Source organism: Lontra canadensis, unplaced genomic scaffold (genome assembly GCF_010015895.1).
Source record: "Lontra canadensis isolate GAN:19392208 unplaced genomic scaffold, GSC_riverotter_1.0 scaffold39, whole genome shotgun sequence".
NCBI lineage: Eukaryota > Metazoa > Chordata > Mammalia > Carnivora > Mustelidae > Lontra > Lontra canadensis.
In genome coordinates, this window is record NW_022631033.1 from 3,423,601 (window position 1) to 3,447,053 (window position 23,453).

General features: G+C 41.2%; 1 protein-coding gene across 1 annotated transcript in view; it reads right to left on the reverse strand.

The window, feature by feature from the left end:
- Positions 1 to 23,453, reverse strand: part of CSMD1 (CUB and Sushi multiple domains 1) — a 1,958,110-nt gene that overhangs the window by 663,282 nt on the left and 1,271,375 nt on the right. The window contains exon 7 of the mRNA XM_032869815.1: positions 5,876 to 5,953. Within this exon, the coding sequence (XP_032725706.1) occupies positions 5,876 to 5,953 (78 nt within the window). The remainder of the gene's footprint in view (positions 1 to 5,875; positions 5,954 to 23,453) is intronic.

Genomic DNA, 23,453 nt, shown 5'->3' on the forward strand with positions numbered 1-23,453 from the left:
CTTCTTGGACCGAGTCCTTTGTTTGCGATAACCTTACTAGCATAGAATCTGACAAGAAAGAAGAAACTATGCGAGGCATAAGGTTAATCTTTTTTTTTTTTGAGCACATCTGAATGTAAGTAGAAAGAGAATGTTATAACTAGCATATTCCACATGTTCTTAAATTTTCCAAACTTAACAAAAAATGAAGTTTATGAATGTAGCAATCACAGCAATAAGTGGATAAATGTGGTATGATCCCAGGCAGATAGAAAATCATTTATGACACTGTATTTTAGAAAATGGTGAAGCCGTCAGAGGGTGTTAGAAAGGTAACTAGGACTTTATATAATTGTGATTGTATCTTCGGCTGTATACAGTCAGCTGTGTCATTCTAAAAACAGAGCCGCATTTTAAAATATGCCCTTCGAAATAATTATTTTTGAGACAAAAGAAGAAACAGAGAAAGATGGAACGACTTAGCATCATCATGGAAAACGATATTCAATCAATCGCTGTTCATTAGAGGGACGGTCTGTTGGGCAACTTGGACTATTTTGCTCCAGATATTTTTTCTCAAGGTAGAAAAAATATTGATTGTCCATAGCAAAAGAAGTCAATGAAATAAATGGTTTATAGTTAAATGTAGAAGAATTCTAGGGTCATTTATTTTATAATGTCCTGGTATTATTTTTACCCAAGCGCTTGTACGACAAGGCACGGTAGTGTTCGGTTTCTCCGCAATGTTTTCTTCTACTTTACACTAAATGATGATTCTGCACTAAATGTCCTGCCCTGCTTGGGGAGAACAATTGTAACTGCAGAGGCCAATACACAGCATGTGCCATCAATTCATCTGAGGGACTTACAACACATCAATATTGAATTTGTAAAGTCGCTTGTCTTCAATTCTACACGGGGAAAACAATCTCTAGCTGAAAATAAGAACCGAGGCTTCCGTTGACCCTCCTTCCTGCAGATTGTCATATTTTGGCGTTAGAAGGGTACCAGTGGATTATCTAGCCTCAGGGTTCTCACACTTGGGGCTGCTAAACCTGTATTCTTCCGAGGAGAAAGCCAAGAAAGAGAAGAGGGAGAAGAAGCGATGTCTACTCTTTACCGTCGTTCAAAAATAGGAAGTGGCAATTTAATAATCTCTTGGATTATTAAATTACTCTGAGGATCCAATCTCAGAGTAAGGGCGAGCCCATCCTCACTGAGGGAGAGCAAGGAAGACCGGGATAGGATGTTCGCTGAGCGTATTAAAGATGCCCTTCTTTGCATGAAGCCCCCATTTATGCTGCAGTGTTTTCAAAGCTTAAAATAGTTAGAAATTTAGAGCAACAGCCAGAATTAACACCTTAATTATCTTGGATATTTTCTGAAAACATTATTAATCAATAACAAATGAGCCTGATTAAAAAAAGTAAACTCCTCTGTCATTTAATTCTAAGAGTAATGTAGGAAATCGAGCGCCCTCATTATGTAGAGGCTGAGGCATCTCCATAGCTTGTGCCATCACCCCACCCTCTGCGATGAAGCTTATGCACGTTAAGGATGAAGGTGAATCACTAAGGGTTCGTTGGTACATGAAATCCAGGCTGGCGGAGTAAACTGACCAACACAGGGATTCCGGAGCAAAATTCACAGACGACTCAATTCCATCAAGAAGAGTAGAACAGAGAGTGTGTAGGGCTTTTGTTCCACAATGGGGAAAATGAGCCTTTCACGTGTTTTCCCTTTCTTCCTCTGATGAGTAGATCCATGCTAAGTGCATGTTAGTTTGGGCTATTGATGAGGAAGTGCGATGCGTGACCCCGTGAAGGGGGCAGCTGGGGGGTTCCCTGAGGACCACTCTTCTCTCATGGATCTCATCTTGGACCAAATGGATAATCCAGGCAGGTCTAGGGAGGAAATGCATGCTGGCCCGGGAGGAGTTGAGCTAAGAGGCTGGAAACTGGACTGTGTGATGTATCCAGGAATATACACCGTTTATTTTCAAATGAAACAACGGGTTATCTGTTTCATTTGAAAATGGGTTATCTGAACCTACATACCAGCTACTAAATATTGGCATAAACTTTCTCAATGTACAAGTTATAAAATCCTGGCTTGCTCTGGTATAAAGCATGGTACCTTGACATCATCTCAGCACTGCCATGATCTCACTGCTATCATGATCCCAGCCTTCCGTCATCAAACCATGAGTCCCTTGAGGTTGTCTGTCACATCCTTCCTTTTCTATACCCAGGACCTCTCTCTTCCCAGCACTTGGGCAGACTTGGATTGATATTGTCAGAAGGCAGGACTCCTTGCCTTGTCTGGTGTTTGTGTTCCTTTGTTTCTTTTCAAACACCTGAATCTCTGGGTGGTTTGCCTTCTGTGGTTGACCAGAATCTTGAGCAGTTTCTGTCATCTTCAACAGGAAGATGTTGAAGGAACAGGAGTCACTCCAGAGAAGAATCCTATAAGGCAGGAGTACTTACAAGGGGGCTGTTTATCTCAGAGTAGATCCAGACATGCCACCAGGCATAGTATGGTCCCTCGCAACCTTGTAACTAAGAGCTAGGCTACTGTCAGCCTTTAGGCTGGAAGCAACAAGGGGAAAAAATATTAGCGCCTAATCCAGAGGGAAAGGGTCATGTAGGGTCAGTTTGTCTGGGAAGAGATGTGACCTTGGGCCTTTGCACCTTGGAGCAAAACCAGGTGGAAGGGACTTTCAAGGAGGTAAGAGGAGGTCTCCCATTCCTGCTTTCCTTCAGCTGCCCCATGCCCCTTGCTATGGACATGAGCTGGGTGTATGAGCAGATGACTGTCACTGTGTCTGTTTGTGTCTGGCATCCAGTAGGTGAGCATGAGTGAGCACTGCATGGCACACCCCATCGAAGATTCTGGAATTAAAAAGGTAATCACACAGGCATGTCTGTCACGTCTCTTACTCTGTGCTGGGTCTCGTGAAGAAGAGAGACATAGGCACAACATCAAAACATGTCACAATACAACGAAAAACACTAAAACAGAGGTCAGCACAGGATGAGGTGGGTCAAGAGTGAGCTCTGGCTGTTGAACCCTGTGCTAAACATCTGTGATGGGTATTTTGTTATCCATTAACAAAACTCTCAAACGGAAGAACCAAGGTCAGGATAACTGTAAGTTGTACAAGAGATACTTGTATTCTTGGATTTAATTTCGAGAACCTCAGAGGCTGTGATCTACATGGAACCTAGCTCTCGGGATAAAGCAGGGATGCTGGAGAGTTCTGTGTTGTAGGCTCACCTCTGATGATTGGCCAAACTATTATCTAAGATCACAGAAATAAGTGCAGTGGTTTCAATCTTACCTCCTGCTCTGTAGAAAAAGATCCCCTAAGCCATGTAAATTCCTGGATGAAACTTCTACTTACGTTTGCCTCTTCTTCCCATTATTAGATGCAAAGTTTGTGATGGATTTGGTCTGCTGAATGCCCCTGCTGAGCCATACCTTGGAATGGACAATCTACAAACACCCCCCTTTATCTACTGGATAAAACTCATTATGGCCTTAACTTCATAAATGATGAAACCTGGACTTGGCAACCCTCCATGCATTTACAACCCCTGAATCCTGTCTCTCTAGCTTCAAAACCCATGTCCGTTTCTCTAGGAAACATGCCCCTTGTTTTTCCAGCCACACCTTCCATGGAAATAATATTTTATCACTTACTACACCACTGACCCTAGAAGGTCCTCAGAAGGTTTCAATCCTCATTTTTTTTTCCTAATAATTAAGTCTCATGTCTGATCAAAAACAAGTTGAATACCACTGGGAGAAAGGATGGAATGTTTTCTCGCACCAAATGAGTAAGCAGGTATTGGTCAGTTCATGTCCTGTTCAGATAAGGACGAGAGATGTTCTCCTTACAGAGAAATCTTCTGCCTAAGTGTGGCTCTAGCAGGTGAGCTCAGTGTCAGACCTAAGATGGATTGGATAGAGGGTTCACCTGCCTTGTGGTTCTACATCGCTGTGGGTCATTTTAGTAAGGAGTTCAACTATAAGAAATAAATTTCAAAATTACTATAAGAACCACAAGCCCCACCCTGTTGAACATCTGGAATTAGAAGTTAACAATATAAAATATTAAAACTTTACTACTAAAGCCCTTCCTTTCTTCCTCCGCCCCTCAGTTGTTTTCTGCCTTTGTTTGGATTCCATCTTTTTTTTTTAGTCCAATTTAATTTGAATAACATTTCCATGATTATCAAAAAGAAAGTCTAGTGAAGATATTTACAAATTGATTTGTGGGGGAAGGCAGGTGAGTACCTTAGGGCCTGAGCTAGTCAGAGTTTAGGGAATCCACCATCTGATAGATGGAATCTTTGCACCTCTCAAAATTGTTTATTGAAATCCTAACCCTTGCTGTGATGGCATTTGGAAGTGGGCCTTGGGAGGTAAGTAAGTTATGAGCTGGAGCTCTCATGATGAGATTAGTGCCCTTATAAAAAGAGACAGGAGATGCTCTCTCCCTCTGCCATGCAAGGGTACAATGAGATGACGGCCATCACTGAACCAGGAAGCAAGTTCTCACTCGACCTTGAATCTGCCTTTATCTCAGACTTCCCAGCCTCTAGAACCATGTGAAATAAATTTAAACCACTCAATCCAGGTTACTTTGCTATGATAGCCTGAAAGATCTAAGACATGCCCAGTATTCGACACCTACAACCCAGGGGTCTGTGTCTATTTCTTTGCCTTTTTCAAGTGCCAGGGAACAGGGTCATCACACAGTCAACGGACCATTGTTACATAAACAGTGAGAAGGACACCATAGAATAGGGATATCAAGAAAGCAGAGATAGGTCAACCTACAAAGTAATTTTTAAATGATGTATATTATTTTTACTTTTGTTTATTAGTTTTTGTGGAGTATTTCTTAAGGATAAAACTTGCTGCAGAAGCCCAATATATCATAAGGATAAAAATAGAGTAAATTGAGCTGCAGAAACTCCAGATGTCCATCTTGAGCCTTCTGCTTCTACTAAGTGTTAGGCAGTGAGAAAAGAGGCAAGATGCATGGGTCCCAAATATTCCCTAAGGAGCACCAAGAGAGCGGGGTAAGTAGGGACACCAAAAGAAGTCACCGGAAAGAACAGAAAAGGCAACCCAACAGCTTGAACAGCTTAAAAATAGCATGGCACATGGGAAAGGACCACACCGGAAATACCCACTTGGGTACCAGCTGATGGAGCCTGATATGCCTATAGTGGGACAGGTAAACCCACAGTGAAACTGTGACAAATAAAGACTGCAATAGGTAGGGACATGACACCAGGGTAACAAAACCAAGGAAAAGCTAGCTGTGCCTGTGTCAGCAAACGCTTCCAAGTGGGGCCAGGGGGGTGCTCTAAGCATTGCTTGGAATTCTGCATTCAGTGGCAGGAGAGAGGGCATTTCTGGCAGTGAGGCTATTTTATTCTTCAGACCAGTTTCTCAGAACATTTTAATAGGAAAATGATAAGACAAGCCTCCTCCTATATCCCACACACCAATCTGGGTGGGGTATGATATATACAGGTATGGAAAAGGAAACCGGGATCAAAACACCTGACAGTGGGACACTTATTTAAGGGAGAAATTGGAAGGTCCAGTCTCACGGTGACTAAGGAGGACACAGAGTAAAGATCGATTTGAGATACATTTAGGAGATTCATTTAGGAGAATATTAACATGACGTTCTTCCCCAACAACATGAAGCTAACACATATTCTTTGTCAGAAAATACTTTTAGAGGTAGAAAAGTAGCAAGAGATGAAGCGAGAAACGCAGTTTATAGAATTACTTCTCTAGAACCCATCCATTCTCTCCTCTGTTTCACCACAATTGACATATCAATCCTCATATAAAAAGAAAGAGGACTTACAGACAGAGTTTTTATGGCTACTGTCCTTGCTGGGCATCATCTTGACTCCTCTTGACTTCAGTTCAATTGCCTTTTTCACTGAAAGAAACCAAAGAAAGCCATTAGTAGGTACGACTCAAAGAGATCCCATAAAATAGTGCTTTATCCTCACAGCATTTCCAGTCATGACTGCTTGCCTACCAAGCTCTGGAAAATGGGACACGTTCTAGGAGGTTAATGATGCAAAGAAAATGAAGTAGAAGAGCTTGTGAATAATTAATGCAAGGCTATCAAACAGCAAGATCATATCTTGTAACCGCAGTGACAGAAGCTAGAAAAAATATGTGATACAGTGTAGCTTCTCCATCTGAAGTCACTCACCAGTAGCAATGGCCAGACTAGAAACCATGATCATTCACCAGGTACTCAAGGGGATTGTTCTCTCAGTGTATGTGCGGTGACTCTAGAGCTTTCTAAGTCTGCTACATTCATGATAATTTGTAGATAAAATTGAAAGTTGCTCATTTATTTATTCACGTAGTTATCTGACCATGCAAAGTTTAGCAAATATGCATTGATGGGGAGCAAACATGGGAAAGCATGTTCTGAGTTCAGGGGATAAAATATTCAATAAAATGTTAAATACAAGAATGCCAATCCTTCCAGATGCTTATTACCTATAGATAATATTTTTTTAAAAAGTTATCCATGAAATTGATTTCTAAAGTCTTAGTTCTCGGGTTTAAATTTAAGTAACTTTATTATTCTAGGTCCTACATCAGACATTTAAAGAAGTTCTAATTTTCTGGTCATTTCTGGAAAAAAAAAAAGTGAGGAGGCATTCATGGGAAGAAACTAGAAAATAATATTTTAATTTAAACATTTAATGTTTTAAATATTAAAATTGTATTATTTTTAATTAAATTAATAGTTTAATAATATTTATAATAAATAAATGTAATATTTAGTTTAAACAGTTATGATTTACATAAATGAGCCTAGACCTAGAGTAGCTGAAAGCATGCAGACCTGAGTTTGAATCTTTGCTAACAACTTGTTAGCTATGTGGTCTGGATAGGTTACTCAGAGTCTGTTAAACTATCTGTAAAGCAGTGTGCCGTGGTTAAGTTTATGTGTCAACTTGACTGGGTTATAGACTTTCCAGATACTTGATGAATAGTATTTTCGGAGCTTCGTGGGAGGGTTTTTTGAATGTGATTAACATTTAGATGAACTGGAACACCTAGTTGTCTCAGTCAGTTAAGGGTCTGACTTTGATTTCAGCTCAGGTCATGATCTTAGGGTCAGGGGATTGAGCCCCATGTTGGGTTCTATGCTCAGCATGGAGTCTGCTTGGGATTCTCTCTCTCCCTCCACTGCTTCTCCCATTCTAGATAGATAGATAGATAGATGGATGATCATTAAAAATTTACTCAACTGAGTAGAGCAAATTGCTCTCCCTAATATGGGTGGGCCATATCTAACCAGTAGAAGGTCTGTATAGAAAAAAATGCTGACATTCTCTGGAATAGGAAAGAATTCTTCATGCTTACCTGCCTCCATTTTGAGATATTAGTTTTTTGTTTTGTTTTGTTTTGTTTTGTTTTCCTGCCTTAAAATTCCAACCGAAACATCAGCTCTTCCTGGGTCCTGAGTCTACCAGCCTTTGGACAGGGACTACACCATCAGCTCCCATGGTTCTCTAGCTTACCCACTCATTGCGCAGATCTTGGGACTTCTCAGCTCCCATAACTGTTGAGATCCAGTTTCTTATAAAAAAATCACATGCATCTTACTACTTCTGATTCTCTGGAGATCCCTAATACAATGGGATGCTGATATCAAAAGCAGAGTTATGAACGCTGTGCAGGAAGGTTTAGATGTTCAGGGTAGCAGATGCCCCTGAACATAGTAGACTCAATCCATGATGGTGTTTGCTATTACTTTCCTATCTCTGTGGTCAGATGTTTGTCCTAGCTGTGGCCCCAGGAATTGTCCTCTGGGATTGTCCTCCCGTGACTGATGTCAATGAACCTCTGTTCCTTCTCCACTCTGCCACCATCTGGCCACACTATTTTCCGACCCTCTGGCTACCAGGTCTCTGCAGCTCTGCTTCTCAGAGTCTCACCTCCCACTTCTCACCTCACTCTTAACAAGACCATTGGCTACCAGCTTACATTTTGGGAAGTATCTTCAAACACTATGGTTTTTAATTCTCCCACAACTCTGGTATGTCTTGTGCAGAACTTTACTCATATTAGAATGCCAGGAAACCAAGGCTCGCAGATTTGTTGAACGTGCACAGGGGGAAGATGTGTGCCTCGGATACAGATCTTCTCACTCAGAACCCAAGACCCTCCGTGTGCTCTGCCAGCTCGAGTGTGGGAGGCACGAAGGTAGAGACCCCCTAACAGGAAGGAAGCTGAACATGGCAGACAGCCGTGCCCCTGGACTTCAGAATCACCTGAGTATCACCAAAGCTGAAGGAAAAGCATAGTTTATGGATACTTTTACTTTTTTGTTTTTCTTTCTGAAATGGGATAAAAGCTGATTCTCCGTCATTTCCCATGTCCCCCATAAAAAGAAAGATTTTACATTTGAGGAAAGAGGCAATTCCTCCATGTTGACATTGACAACACCTTTTCAGGTAGAAGGCACCTTTGCAAACACCTCCCCTGAGGAGGGAATCACAGGAAGGTTCTTTGGAAGAAACGCAGAGTGCTGGCCACTGAGCAGATTCAGGATTTGGGAGCGGACAAGACAAAGTTGCCATCGGATGCGTAAAACAAGGGGTGGCGGCTTTCACCAAAGCTGAGATGCACAACAACCATAGGTAAGATATGGTGGCAGGCACCAGGAGTCAGTCTTCTCCCCCTGCTCCCTCCTCATCTGCCCTTCTGCTCATCCTTATCTCCGTGTAGTGGGAAAACGAGGTCTGGCACCTGCCCTCATCACAGTGCTGGTGGCTACAGTGATTGTGTCCATCAGACTCCCGGAACAATGTTTTAATTTGAACTGGTGAATGCCTCCGTGTGCGTCACCCATCATAACCACTGTCTTGTGCTGAAATAACTTTGTCTTGAAGTTACTCGGGAGAGAGGCAATGAATGCACAATAAATAATGGACAGGGATCAATGGGAGATAATAACAAACATAAAACTAAAACAACTGTCACCCAAATAAACAAACAAAACAAACAGGACTCCATGCACGCAGAAAATACAGAGAAATAAAAAGAGTAGCTTTCACGGTACGATAATGACGTCTAAACATACGGGACCGATCTGGGAGTTTGATGGATTCTGGAACTTTGCAAATAAGTCTATGTAGTTGTGTGACGCTCAATCCACCAAGGGGTTTTCCCCCAATAAAATGGTGATGCGCCGCTGATGCCAATGTGCTCCCCTGAGTCCTGATTTATGACAAATCACTGGTCTTCTAACTGCACTGCATGGCTCTTGGCAACATTGTCAAGAAAGGGCGGTTGACTTGTCCATCCTCCAAGGGTCCCTCCTCTCATGGTGCCCTCTTTTCCTCCACCCAGGGTCCTCCTTTCCTCCCCCAGCTCCCCACAGACCTGAACCCAGAGTTCCTCTGACCAGGAAAGATGCAGGAGGCGAGGGAGAGAGTTGGGCAGGCAGATGGGGCTTCTCCAGAATCACGGCTCTCCCAGGACAAACTCTGCCAATAGCCCAAAGTTGTTTACAGATTTAAGTGTTTACCCCAATTGCTCTCAATTCTTTGAAGGAATAATAAAATCACACTTCCTGATTGATAACAATACTAATTCCTGGGTCAACTTCAAGACGTATGGAATCAGGAACCCTGGAGAGAAGCCCCATCTTCAAACTTCATATTTTTAGCTACCCAGTTTTGCTTTGTTTTTCTCTTTTTGCTTTGTTTTCCTTCCTTTTCATTAGTTTGTTTTCTTTTTTTTTTTTAGGGGGGAGGCTACTGGATAAATGCCAAGGTTAGAGTCTGAGAGTCACTGGTCTATCTCCCTTAGATTATTCCTCAGTAATTCAGATTGTATGGCCTCAAACAGATACATCAGTACCTCCTTTCCTATAAGGAAATTCAAGCAGGTAAAACTCTAGCAACAATATTTGCAGATGAAGCATAGAAAAGATTGAGAAGGAGCACCAGCAAGGATGTGTTATTTTGTTTCATATGTTTGCTCTTTTTGTTTTTTCTTTTACTCTAATCTGTCAGGGTTAGGATAAACCTCACTTCAGGTCATTTGGAGATTTGAAAGAATCACCACCATATTGAAATGCCAATGGCTTTTCATAACCATGTTTAAAGTGGTGGAAAGCCGAGACATAAATACGACTGTTCCTTTATAATGCAGTTGCTTTCCCTATTCGTTCCAAAGCAAACGTCCTTCCCGTCCTGTGTCCACGACTGCTTCCTAATCAAGCTCTGTTGTGGATGCGTCCCAGGTTCCCTCCCCTGTCCTGGGCAGGGGACACAAAAGAGGTGCTCATGCTTATTAGACCTCTACTAGGAAGCCAAGTCATATCTTCTAAGACTCATATCCCCTCAGCTTCCTGTACCAGTGCCTAAAACAGTGCTTTACCTGACAGGAAGAGCTCAGATCATTTCAAGTAAGTAAAAGAAGAGCAAAATTATTTCAAAAAATTAATTTACTAAAGTCAGGACCAGAAACCATTGAGAAATCTTACCAACCACAGAAGAAATTGTTTCGTGCATACAACATCAACCATGGACACATCTGAGGAACTCAAGGTTTGCAATAAAAAATATAAACCCTGTTAACTGCACTTATTATTGACTCCAGGGATTATCACAATTCATTAGTTTTATTAATTTAATATAAAAATATATAACATATATAGTTATATAAAAGACTTAAGTTTCTAACATGTATACAAATGAAGCTATCGGAGCTTTCTTATTGTCAGAAATATTCTTGTTCTGTTCATCTTGCAATTATTTAATCAAAAGGTTTTTATTAAATCTGATAAGTAAGCAATTATATCCTATAAGCTATTAATATTCTGTACCTATGTTGTCTTTTCATATTTTGCCCTTAGTAAATATGATTTATTTCAAATTTCATTTTTATATCAATTTATTCTTGAATTAGTACGAACAGCTGCTTTTTTTTTTCTTTAACTGTGTAGTGTTAGTCACCATACAGTACATCATTACTTTTTGATGTAGTGTTTCATGATTTTTTGTTTGCATGAAACACCCAGTGTTCCATGCAATCTGTGCCCTCCTTAATAGCCATTACCAGGCTCACCCATCCCCACAGTACCCTCCCTTCTAAAAGTGTCTGTTTGCTTCCTGGAGTCATAGTCTCTCATGGTTCATCTCCCACTCTGATTTCTCCCAATTCATTTTTCCCTTCTAATGCTCTCCATGCTATTCCTATGTTCCACAAATAAGTAAAAACTTATGATAATTGACTTTCTCTGTTTGACTTATTTCACTCAGCATGATCTCCTCCAGTCCCATAAAGTCGATGCAAAAGTTGGGTATTCATACTTTCCGATGGCTGAGTAATATTCCATTGTGTATATGACCCACATCTTCTTCATCCATTCATCTCTTGAAGGGCATTTTGGCTCTTTCAACATTTTGGCTATTACGGCCATTGCTGCTATGAACATTGGGGTGCATATGGCCCTTCTTTTCACTGCATCTGTATCTTTGGGGTAAATACCCAGTAGTGCAATTACTGGGTCATAGGGTACCTCTATTTTTCACTTTTTGAGGAAACTCCACACCATTTTCAAAAGTGGCTGCACCAATTTGCATTCCCACCAACAATGTAAGAAGGTTCCCCTTTTTCCACAACATCTCCAGCATTTGTTGTTTTTAGCCTTGCTGACTTTTTCCATTCTAACTGGTGTAAGGTGTATCTCGATGTGGTTTTGATTTGAATTTCCCTGTTGGCTAATGATGATGAAGGCTTTTTCATCTATTAGCCATTTGTATGTCTTCTTTGGAAAAGGGTCTGTTTGTGGCTTTTGCCCATTTTTTTTTTATTTGATTATCTGTTTTTTGGGTGTTGAGTTTGAGAAGTTCTTCATAGATCTTGGATATCAGCCCTTTGTCTGTAGTGTCATTTGCAAATATCTTCGCCCATTCTGTGGGTTGCATCTTTGTTTTGTTGACTGTTTCCTTTGCTGTGCAGAATATTTTGATCTTGAGGTAGTTCCAAAAACACTTTTTCGCTTTTGTTTCCTTTGCTTTTGGAGACGCGCCTTGAAAGAAGTTGCTGTGGCCAATGTCAAAGAGGTTGCAAGTTGTGCTCTCCTATAAGATTTTTATGGATTCCTGTGTCACATTAAGGTCATTCATCCATTTAGAGCTTATCTTCGTGTATGGTGTAAGAGAATGGTCCAGGTTCATTCTTCTGTATATGGCTGTCCAATTATCCCAGCACCATTTATTGAAGAGACTGTCTTTTTTCCATTGGATATTTTTTCCTGCTTTGTCGAAGATTATTTGACCAGAGTTGAGAGTTCCTATCTGGGCTCTCTACTCTGTTCCATGAATATATATATATATATATATATATATATATATATATATATATAATCTGTTTTAGTGCCAATAGCATGCTGTAATATAGCTTGAAATCAGGCAACCTGAGGCACCCAGGCTTGTTCTTCTTTTTCAAGATTTCCTTTGTGATTCAGGGCCTTTGCTGGTTCCATACCAATTTTAGGATTGTTCCAGCATTTTGAAAAATGCTATTGGTATAGTGATTGGGTTGGCATTCAAAGTATAGATTGATCTGGGAAGCATAGACATTTTAGTGATGTTTATTCTTCTGATCCATGAGCATGGAATGTTTTTCCATCTTTTTGTGTCTTCCATTTCTTTCCTAAGTGTTCTGTACTTCCAAGAGTATAGATCCTTTACCTCTTTGGTTAGGTTTATTTCAAGATATCTTACGGTTTTTGGTGCTATTGAAAATGGAATCAATTCTCTAATTTCTTTTTCTACAGTTTCATTATTGGTGTCTATGAAAGCAACAGATTTCTGTGTATTGATTTTGTACCACATTACTGAATTGCTGTATGAGTTCTAGTAATTTGAGGGTGGAGACTTTTGGGCTTTCCACATAACTATCATGTCATCTGTGAAGACAGAGAGTTTGACTTCTTCTTTGCCTATTTGAATACCTTTACTTACTTTCTTTCTTTCTTTCCTTCCTTCCTTCCCTCCTTCTTTCATTTTTTTTTTTTTTCTGATTGCTGCTGTTAGGACTTCTAGTACTATGTTGAACAACTGTGGTGAGAGTGGGCATCCTTCTCATGTTTCTGATCTCAATGGGAAGGTCCTAAGCTTTTCCCCATTGAGAATAATATTCACTGTGGGTTTTTCATAGATGGATTTGATGAAGTTGAGGAATGTTCCCTCTATCCCTATATTCTGAAGAATTTTAATCAGGAAAGGATGTTGTATTTTGTTAAATGATTTTTCTGCATCATTTGAGAAGACCAGGTGGTTCTTGTCTCTTACTAATTTGTTCTATCACTTTGGTTGATTTGCCAATATTAAACCACCCTTGCATCCCAGGGATAAATCCTACCTGGTCTTGATGGGTAATCCTTTTAACATACTGTTGGATCCTGTTATCTAGGATCTTGTTGAGAACTTCGGCATCCATATTCATCAGGGATATTGGTCTGAAATTCTCCTTTTTGATGGAGTCTTTGCCTGGTTTTGGGATCAAAGTAATGCTGGCCTCATAAAAAGAATCTGAATTTTTCTATTTTTTGAAGCAACCTCAGGAGAATAGGTATTATTTCTTCTTTGAAGGTTTGGTAGAATTCCCCCAGGGAATCCATCAGGCCCCGCACTCTTGTTTTTTGGGAGATTTTGGATCCCTACTTCAATCTCATTACCAATTTTTGATCTATTCGGGTTGTCAATTTCTTACTGTTTCAATCTTGGAAGTTTATAGGTTTCCAGGAATGCATCCATTTATTCTAAGTTACTTAATGCATTGGAATATAGCTGTTGATAACAATTTCCAATGATTTTTCCTAGTTCCTTGGTGTTAGTCGTGATCTCCTGCCTTTCATTCATAATTTTATTAATTTGGGTCCCTTCTCTTTTCTTTTGGATAAATCTGGCCAGTGATTTATCAATCTTATAAATTCTTTCACAGAACCAGCTTCTAGTTTAATGAATGAGTTCTACTATATTACTAGTTTCTAACTCATTGATCTCTGTTCTAATCTTTTAAATTATTTCCCTTCTCGTGCATGGGTTAGATTCAATTTGTTGTTGAGTCTCTAAATCCTTAAGGTGTAAAGACAGTTTTTGTATTCAGGATTTTTCTATTTTTTTGAGTGAGGCTTGGATGGCTATGTATTTCCCCCTTAGGACCACCTTTGCCATATCCTATAGGTTTTGGATCAATGTGTCTTTGTTCTTATTGGTTTCCATGAATTGATTAAGTTCTTCTTTGATTTCCTAATTGGCCCAAACATTCTTGAGCAGGATGGTCTTTAGCTTCCAAGTGTTTGAATTTCTTCCAAATTTTTTCTTGTTCTTGAGTTCTAGTTTCAAAGCACTGTGGTCTGAGAATATGCAGGGAATAATCTCAATATTTTGGTATCAGTTGAAACCTGAGTTTTGACCCAGTATGTGGTCTATTCTGGAGGAATTTCCATGTCAACTTGAGAAAAATGAGTATTCTGTTGTTTTAGGCTGGAATGTTCTGTATATATCTATGAGGTCCATCTGGTCCAGTGTGTCATTCAAAGCTCTTGTTTCTTTATTGATTTTCTGCTTAGTTGATCTGTCTATTGTTGAGAGTGGAGTGTTGAGGTCTCCTACAATTAATGTATTATTACCAATATGTCTCTTTATTTTGGTTAACAGGTGGCTTATGTAGTTCGCTGCTCCCATGTTGGGAGGGATAGATATTTACAATTGTTAGATCTTCTTGTTGGATAGATCCTTTAAGAATGATATAGTGTCCTTCTGTATCTTTAACTATAGTCTTAACCTTTAAATCTAATTTGTCTGATATAAGAATTGCTACCCCAGCTTTCATTTGTAGTTTGTTGGTATGAAAGATGCTTCTCCATCCCTTACTTTCAGTCTGGATGTATCTTTAGTTTCAAAAGGAGTCTCTCGTAGACAGCATATGGATGGATCCTTCTTTTTATCCAATCTGCAATGCTGTGCCATTTAATGGGAGCATTTAGGCCATTCACATTGAGAGTGATTATTGACAGATAAGAATTTATTGTCATCATGTTGTCTCTGAAGTTCTTGTTTCTACGGATTGTGTCTGTAAATCTCTGTTCTGTATTGCTCTTGGAGTCTTTCTCCTTTAATAGACTCCCCTTTAATATTTCTTGCAGGGTTGGCTTGGTGGTCACATATTCTTTCAATCTCTGCCAGTTGTGGAAGCTCCTTATCACTCCACCCATTCTGAATGATAGCCTTGCTGGATAAAGATTTCTTGGCTGCCTATTCTTCTCACTGAGTGCCCTGAATATGTCTTGCCAGGACTTTCTGCCTTGCCAGGTCTCTGTAGATGGGTCTAACATTATTCTGATGTTCCTCCCTCTGTACTTAAGGAATTTCTTTCCCCTAACTGCCCTTAAGATGGTTTCCTTGGTTCTCAAAATGACAAGTTTTACTATTACATGCCTGGGGATTGATCTCCCCTCATTGTTCTTGGGGGTGTCCTCTCTGCCTCTAGGACATGATTACTTGTTTCATTCCCCAGATTAGGGAAGTTCTTGGCTACGATTTGGTCATATACACCTTCTAGTCCTCTCTCTCTCTCTCTCCACTCCCTCAGGGACCCCAATAATTCTGACATTGGAATGTTTCATGGCATCATTTATTTAACTATTTCTATTTTTCCCGTATTCTAAGCTGCTTGCTTTGTTCCAGGCCACCTCCTGATCCTTCTTTTCTATCCGTTTGTCTTCAAGATCACTAATTCATTCTTCTGTCTCATTTAACCTAGCTGTTAGAGCATCTAGATTAGATTGGATCTCGTTGATAGCATTTTTAAGTTCCGCCAGATCTGCTCTCACTTCTGCCCTTAAAGAATGTATGTTGCCATTAATAGTTTTCTCCAGCCTGGCTACTGTCTTCATAACTGCTACCCTGAAGTCTATTTCTGACACCTTGCTTAGATCCATAACCATTAGACCTGCTGGAGAAGTCATTGTCTCTGGATCTTTTCTAAGCTGGGAATTCCTCCTCCTTGTCATTCTGTTGAGTTGTGGTTGAGGGGATGTACAGCTGAAAATATCAACCACAATCCAGGCAAGGTAAACCCTGAGAAGGTTTGAAGCAATCAGAAGTCACCACCAGAAAGAAAGAAAGAAAGACAGACAGACAGACAGACAGAAATGAGCCCCAAGGATAAGATTTTTAAAGTACAAAAACAAAAACAAACAAACAGAAAGACCTACAAAAGAAAAAGAAAAGAAAAAAACACTACAAAATAAAAAGGGGGGATGACAGGAAGGTGGTTATAATCCCTGGATGTGGGTGAGGAGGGGTATTTCAGTCCTTCCTGCATGTATCTTGTTATCTGTTTTAAAGAACTCAACTTTCCAGAGATGCAGGGAAATTAAAACTGGTATATATATATATATATATATATATATATATAAAAATTGGATAGGGATAAAAAGACTACATTGAAGTTTTTATCTATATCTATATCTATATCTAAAAAAGAAAAAAGTCTGTGTATGAAAAAGTTCAAGTTAAAATGTTACGATGCAATATGTTGTAATAACATTTGAAATGGTAAGTAGGCAGGAAGACAAAAGAACAAAAATCACGAGAAAGAATTTTAAAAAATAGAGAGCTAGATTGAATCTAAAAAATATATAGGCTATGAGGCAATACCAGGAGCTTAATATTCTGTTTTCCCCTGGTGTTGGGGTTTTAAAGTTTCATGGGGCCCCCGTGGTTGTTGTCCTCTCATTCCAACAACTTGTCTTCTGGTGGGGGGTGGGGAGTCCTGCATTGTTTTTCTGTCAGTCCTGACTGGGTTTAGTTGTCTTGCCCCTTACCAAGGGGCTGGGCTTAGTGGAAACTAGTTTTTCAGGCTTTTGTTTTCTGGAGGCTTTTCACACCGTTTTGGAGAGTGGCAAGTAAAGTAAAGTGCTGTACCCAAACCTCCGCCCCAAAGAGAAGCCTCAGGCTGCTCCGCTCTGAGTGGTCCAGAACACACAGACCCCGCCCCCCCTCCCCGCCTGCAAACCCTGTTGAACACTGTAGCCTCGCAGAGGTGGTATGCACCCCCCGCCACGTCTCAGGGGTTGCCCGAGGCCCTCGCTCATCTCTGCACCCCCGTACTACCAAAACCATGAGGGATGCTGGTCCCAATGAGCCTGGTTCCAGCACTGCGGTTCCTGGGACCGCTGACTCAAGCCCAGGGTGGGTCCTCTCAGCCATGGCAGCTGCCAGCCCCAGGGACCACCAACTGGAGCCCACATCAAACGCCCTCAGCCGTGGTGGTGGTGGTTGAGGTAGCAGAGGCGGCCCTGGTGGCCCCGGCAGCCACCAGCCCCAGGACTGTGGACTTGAGCCTGTGGGGTGGTGGCAGCTTCGGTCTGTCCTGGGACCGTGGGCTTAGGTCCACGCCTGTGGCCGCCCAGAATTAGTCCTTACGTCCCCTTGCTCTGTTTCAGCGCCGTTGTCAGTCCCTTCCCTTCTTGCAGCCACCGATCTCCAAACTAAGGCGGGTCCGCAAGTACAGGGCGCTTTCGCCCCGGAGTGGTACTCCCCAGCAGCTGGCTTCTGGGGCTCCCTCCCCCTTCTGTCTATCCTCCGCTGTCTGTCCCACACTCTCAGCTCCTCTGTGCCTCTCACTGAGGATCCTCTGCCCCCGCAGACATCCAGAAGTGTGCGATCTTACTCTGGGGCGGACTTCATGGGGGTCCAGAGTGCGCTGGGGGGCAGCTAGCTCACTTCAGGGGACCGGCTGAAACACGGTCTCCTACCCCTCCGCCAACTTGCCACAGTCCAGCAACAGCATTCTTTAAGAGAGATTGTGTCCCGTGGGTTGTTTGGCATATTTTCTGTTTAGAAAAAACTAAACTTGGATTATCTCAGAGTTTTGTCAATGTTTTTTGAGGAGAAAAATAAATGTTTTGAAAGTAATTTATCTTGAGGGAGTCCAGTGGTTTGCATCCTTTTATTATAAAGCTCACTTTTCCCCCTAAGAACATTTATACGCTGATTTTTAAAAAATGCTTTCAAAATATTCAATTGCTTCATTAACAGATCTAATCACCTAGCACCCCCAGCCAAATTATTTAACATTTCTTCATTAGATTTCACTGTTTATAATGAGTGCTCAAAATTCAAATTGAACACACATTAAAAGATTTTTATGATTTATTTTTAATTTTTTTTAAATTTTTCTTTATTTATTTATGAACTTTATGTATTTATTTGACAGATAGAACAACCATGGGAAACAGCAGAGGGAGCTAGAAAAGCAGACTCCCGCTGAGCAGGGAGCCTGATGTGGGACTTGATCCCAGGACTCTGGGACAATGAACTGAACTGAAGTCAGACACTTAAACAACTGAGCCACCCAAGCATCCCTAAAAATGTTTTAAACTACAAAGCAAATGCATCTGGAGTTAAATAACCTAAGTTTCACTAAATATATAAATATTTACTCAGTTTCCTGTTAATTATGGTTCATGTGGACAGCACATACAGTAATTATGGCTGTTATCACGGAGGATGGAGATGTTCTCCCGTCTAAAATCAGAATCTCTACATCCATTCTAGAGCTCAGCACCAAAAACACTGTGCCATAATTTTTCCTCCTTTTGCATAACCTTTTTATTTTTTCCTTTTCTGCTGGATCAATTACATTATCGTGCTGTTTTGCTTTGCTTCCCATGATTATAACCCTAATGAAACGAAGGAGCAGCAAGAAAGTAAGCATGCAGAGACTGAAGAGCTTCATGGTCCACACTCCCCTACAGAGGCCACGGTCCCTGTTCTGTCGTTTTTGGGGAGCAGGGAGAGGAAAGTCCTCAAATGAACTGTTATATTAATACAGTGTTCCCCTTCCTCCCCTTACCTGCAAGACTAGTTCCATGACCCCAGGGGATGCCTGAAATGGTGGATAGCACAGAACCCTGTCCAATCTATGATTTCTCATGCACACCTATGTTAAAGTGTAACTTATAAATTAGGCGCTATAAGAGATTAACAAGAATAACTAGTAATCCAATAGAACAGCTATACCTATATAAAGTTATGTGAATGTGTTCTTCCTCTCTCTCAAAACATCTTATTGTCCTGTGCTCACCCCTCCTATGACAGGTGAGATGAAGAAATGCCTGGGTCGAGAGATGAAGGGACATGAATGACCCAGGTGTTGTGACCTAGGCTGCTGCTGATGTGCTGAGGGAGCCTCAGGAGGAGGAACCTCTGCTTCCCACTCAGCTCCCCAGGGGACTGAGACCAGAAAGCCAGGCTCCAGAGAAGGAGGCCTGCTGTGCGCCACCCCCATCCTCTCTGGAGTCTGAAATCAGTCCTGAACAAGGTGAGCTCTACCTTCCCTGTCACTAAACCGTCTGGTCATTTCTCCACTAGCACATCCCCACTGTAGCGGTGACCGTCAGTTCCTATTACACACAGGGCACCCACACTCCCAGGGAGCCCTGCTCTCTGGGCTGTTCCCCTAACCCACTGGCCATCCTTGTCCCCAGGCTTCCTGGTTTGTCGTCTTGTACTTAAACTTTCCCTGTAACTCCCCTGGCCACACACCCAAAAGAAGTACTGAGTTCGTGGACTAAAATATCATTACTGTTATGTTATTAATCCTGCTTAATAATTTGTAAAATAATACACATTTGACACTACACAAAATGCTGTATATACAACCTGTGCATCCCATCACAATGTTGTAAGAGTTCTTCTACGGTTACAGTCATTTCCAGAAAAATACCACAATGAAGTTAAATAACTTATCCTCGGTTACGCAGCTTGAGAGGTGCTGCTCTTATTGGAGCTGAAATCTGATTCTGGAGCCAAAGCTGCCCCCTTTATAGATTACACCTTACTTTAACCACTCTGTACATTTCAAATTTTTCTTGTTATTCTATCATATGATGTAATACTTAAATATTTGTATATTAGTAGACATATCTTTTTTTAAAAGATATTTATTTATTTGTTAGAGAGAGCGTAAGTACAAGCTGGGGAAGGGTCAGAGGGAGAGGAACCCACAGACTCCCCGCTGAGCAAGGAGCCCAATGCAGGACTGGATCCCAGGATCCTGAGATCATGACCTGAACCAAAGGCAGACGCTTAACCGACTGAGCCACCCAGGCATCCCTAGATGTGTCTTCTTAAAACATTTAAGTTTTTCAAAATCAGAATGTGATTTGCTCTTTAAGTAGTTACTGAAGAAATCTTTCAATAAATTTGTGTGTTAGATGCTTAAACTTCAATGTCTGTTAGTATCGATCCTGTTACAACCACAGGTATGCAGTGAGCCACACACACACATTAGTCTTCCTTTTCCATAGGATATGTTTACTTATGACTGAGTCATATGCGGACATGGCAGAACATTTGGGAAAACCTAAAAATTATCAGAAAGAAAACAAAAGTGACTGAAAAGAATCATCTAAAGATGACCACTGTTTTCACTTTTAATGTATTTATTTCCAACACTATCTTTATGTATTGCATATGTAAGTAGTTGGGCTATAGAGGTAAAAACACATATGTGATATTTACAGAATACAAATAACACTCTAAATACATTTTAATCTGCTTTTATGACTGCTCTGAGCATTTTTCCTTGTCATTAGTTTACTTTTTAAACCAGATTTACTGAGGTCACTGAATAGTTTTGAAAAACTAGTTTTGAAAAAAAAAATGCTTTCCATATATTTAGTTCCTTTATGATCAGACATTAGCCTTTTCTCACTTCTTACAATTGTATATAGTACCAAACACCTTTTGACCATATCAGCAAGCTCTGACCACTTTCATGGAATAAATTGCTAGAATTAATATTCTTCAGTCAAAGCACTTACCCTGTAGTATTAAACTGATTTTTAGAAAAACTGTATCAGTTAATTTCAGCAGTTTATTTAAGAATATCTTGACTATAGCACCTTTGCCAATGTTGAATTTTAGCATAAAAAATGTTTACCAATTTGACAGTTGAAAATGCTGTCCATTATATATGCATTTAAATTAATGAATATGCTTATTCATTTATCCTTTGAGATAAATCTTACTATCATTATCTCACGGTCTACACATTATTTTATGGGAAGCTTGTTACTACTATATGTAGAATATGTATTATATGTGCATATATACATACTACTATATATATACCATATATATATACCACATATATATCTGTGTGTATGAGTGTGTATGTGTGTACTGCATATGTAAGTACGTACGTCCTTGTAATTTAAGTTATCAGGGAAAAGAACATTCAGGATTGAATTGGACCACATTGGGATTGAAAAACTTTTTCCTTAGCTCTGTAGTGATTTATTGCCTCCCCCCACATAAGTTATTTTAGGCCATTTCCTTCAAAACAGAAGGGATGGAGAGGAGCAAGGGATACAAGAGGGGAGAAAGTAGGCATACCATTTGGAGATGTTCTGAAGAAGGGAAGAAGAAGAAGGGGGAGGAGTGGGATGAGGAGAAGGAGAAGAAGGAGGAGGAGGGGGAGAGGGAGGGGAGGAGGGGGGAGGAGGAAGAGAAGGAGAAGGAAAGGCAGAAGGATGAGGAAAAGAAGGGAAAGAAGGGGAAGAAGGAGAAGGTGGAAGAGAAGGGGAAGGAAAGGGGAAGGGAAGATGGAGAAGGAGAAGGAGGAGAAGGAGAGGGAGAAGAGGGAGAGGGAGAAGAGTGACATCATGTGCCCCAGAAACAGTGTTGCTCACTTCACCATCTTCCATGTGTTAGATGTAGAACTTATCCAGAGGGCTATTAAAAGCAGAATAATTTCAGAAAATCCCAATAAGGATTTTGTGTCTTTTTCCCTTAACACACTCTTCACGCCTCCATTTCACTTCATGGAGACTCTCCATTGCCACGTCCCCAGCTCTCCCAGCTGGCCTAGGAGAAGACACCTGTCTTGGTAGTGCGTGCCACCACTTTGTGAAATGTCCCATTCAGCAGAATGGCCGACTGTCCTTGAAGTCCAGGCCTCTCAAGTTCAGTCTCACTTTGGAGATTTTCTGAAATCCTAAGCCAAGACCTCATTTTTTCCCCCTCACCAAATAAATGAAGGGCTCGAATTTCCACGAGCCTGACACTCCACGTCCTTATTCTTGTTCTGGCATGTAACGCAGATGGCATTTACTTCAGTGCACAGCTCCAGCATTCCCTCTACCATTTATTACAAGGTGGACTCCTTTGTCTTCTTCTGGAAGGTGAGAGTGACAGTGTGTCCCTCTCTTTTTTTTAATTTATTTTTATTAACATATAACGTATTATTTGCCCCGGGGGTACGGGTCTGTGAATCGTCAGTCTTACACACTTCACAGCACTCATCATAGCACACACCCTCCCCAATGTCCATAACCCCACCACCCTCTCCTTACCCTCCTCCTCCAGGCAACCCTCAGTTTGTTTCATGAGATTAAAGAGTCTCTTATGGTTTGTCTCCCTCCTGATCGCTGTGTCTCTTGGAAGAGCAGTACTAGGAGTTAAGAACACGCCCTATACATAGGGGAAAGCATGCAGCTGGGCCAGGCTGCTGGGGAAAGTTGAACAGGTGTGGACTTTGCTCACACACAATACACTGTCTCCTGGTACTGGGCACCCGGTGTGCCCTACACTATACACTGCTATGGTCCAAATGCTTGCCCCTCCCCATTCATATGTGGAAGTCCTAACCCCAAAGTGCTCCTGTTGGGAGGCGAGGCGTTCAGTCGGTGATCAGCGCATGAAATTAGTGTCCTTACTGAAGAGGTCAGACAGATCCTTTGCCCCGCTCTGCGAGTCGGAAAATGCACCCTCACCAGAAACTGCGTCTTGGACTTAGACTCCGGAACTGCGAGGAATAAATACTCGGTGGCTGTAAGCTCCCCAAGACTATGGTAATTTGTTACGGCCGCCTGGACAGACAAAGACATACTGAGGGCATTTCCAGGTTTACCTTGTTCTAATCCGTGATTCTTTTAATAGGAAAGCACTCACACTTAAGACAACATTGATTCTGGAGTTCAATGTGAGATCTAATCGTCATTCTGAAACTTGTTATTGCTGTCAGCTTGACAGGTTAAGATGTCTCCAAACCTCAGGTCCCTCTTCTGTTTAATAAAGATGAGGTCTCCAGCCTCACAGAGTTGTGAGAGTAAATGAGATACACACGAGCACCTGGGTGGGACTTCGGGCCTCTTAGCCATGCAAAGCACTTGAACAATACTTTGTAGCAGAAGGAGGAAGCTTCCAGCTCCAACTGCACTCCTTGTGAAGTGTTACTATGTCTCCTTTCCTGAGCTTCTTCCCCGAGCTTTCCCACTGGCAGGAAGCTGGGCAGCAAACTGTAAACACCCTGATGATAGTCACCAAAGAACTGGGACAGGTCTCACCACCTTAATTTCTAGCAGAGTA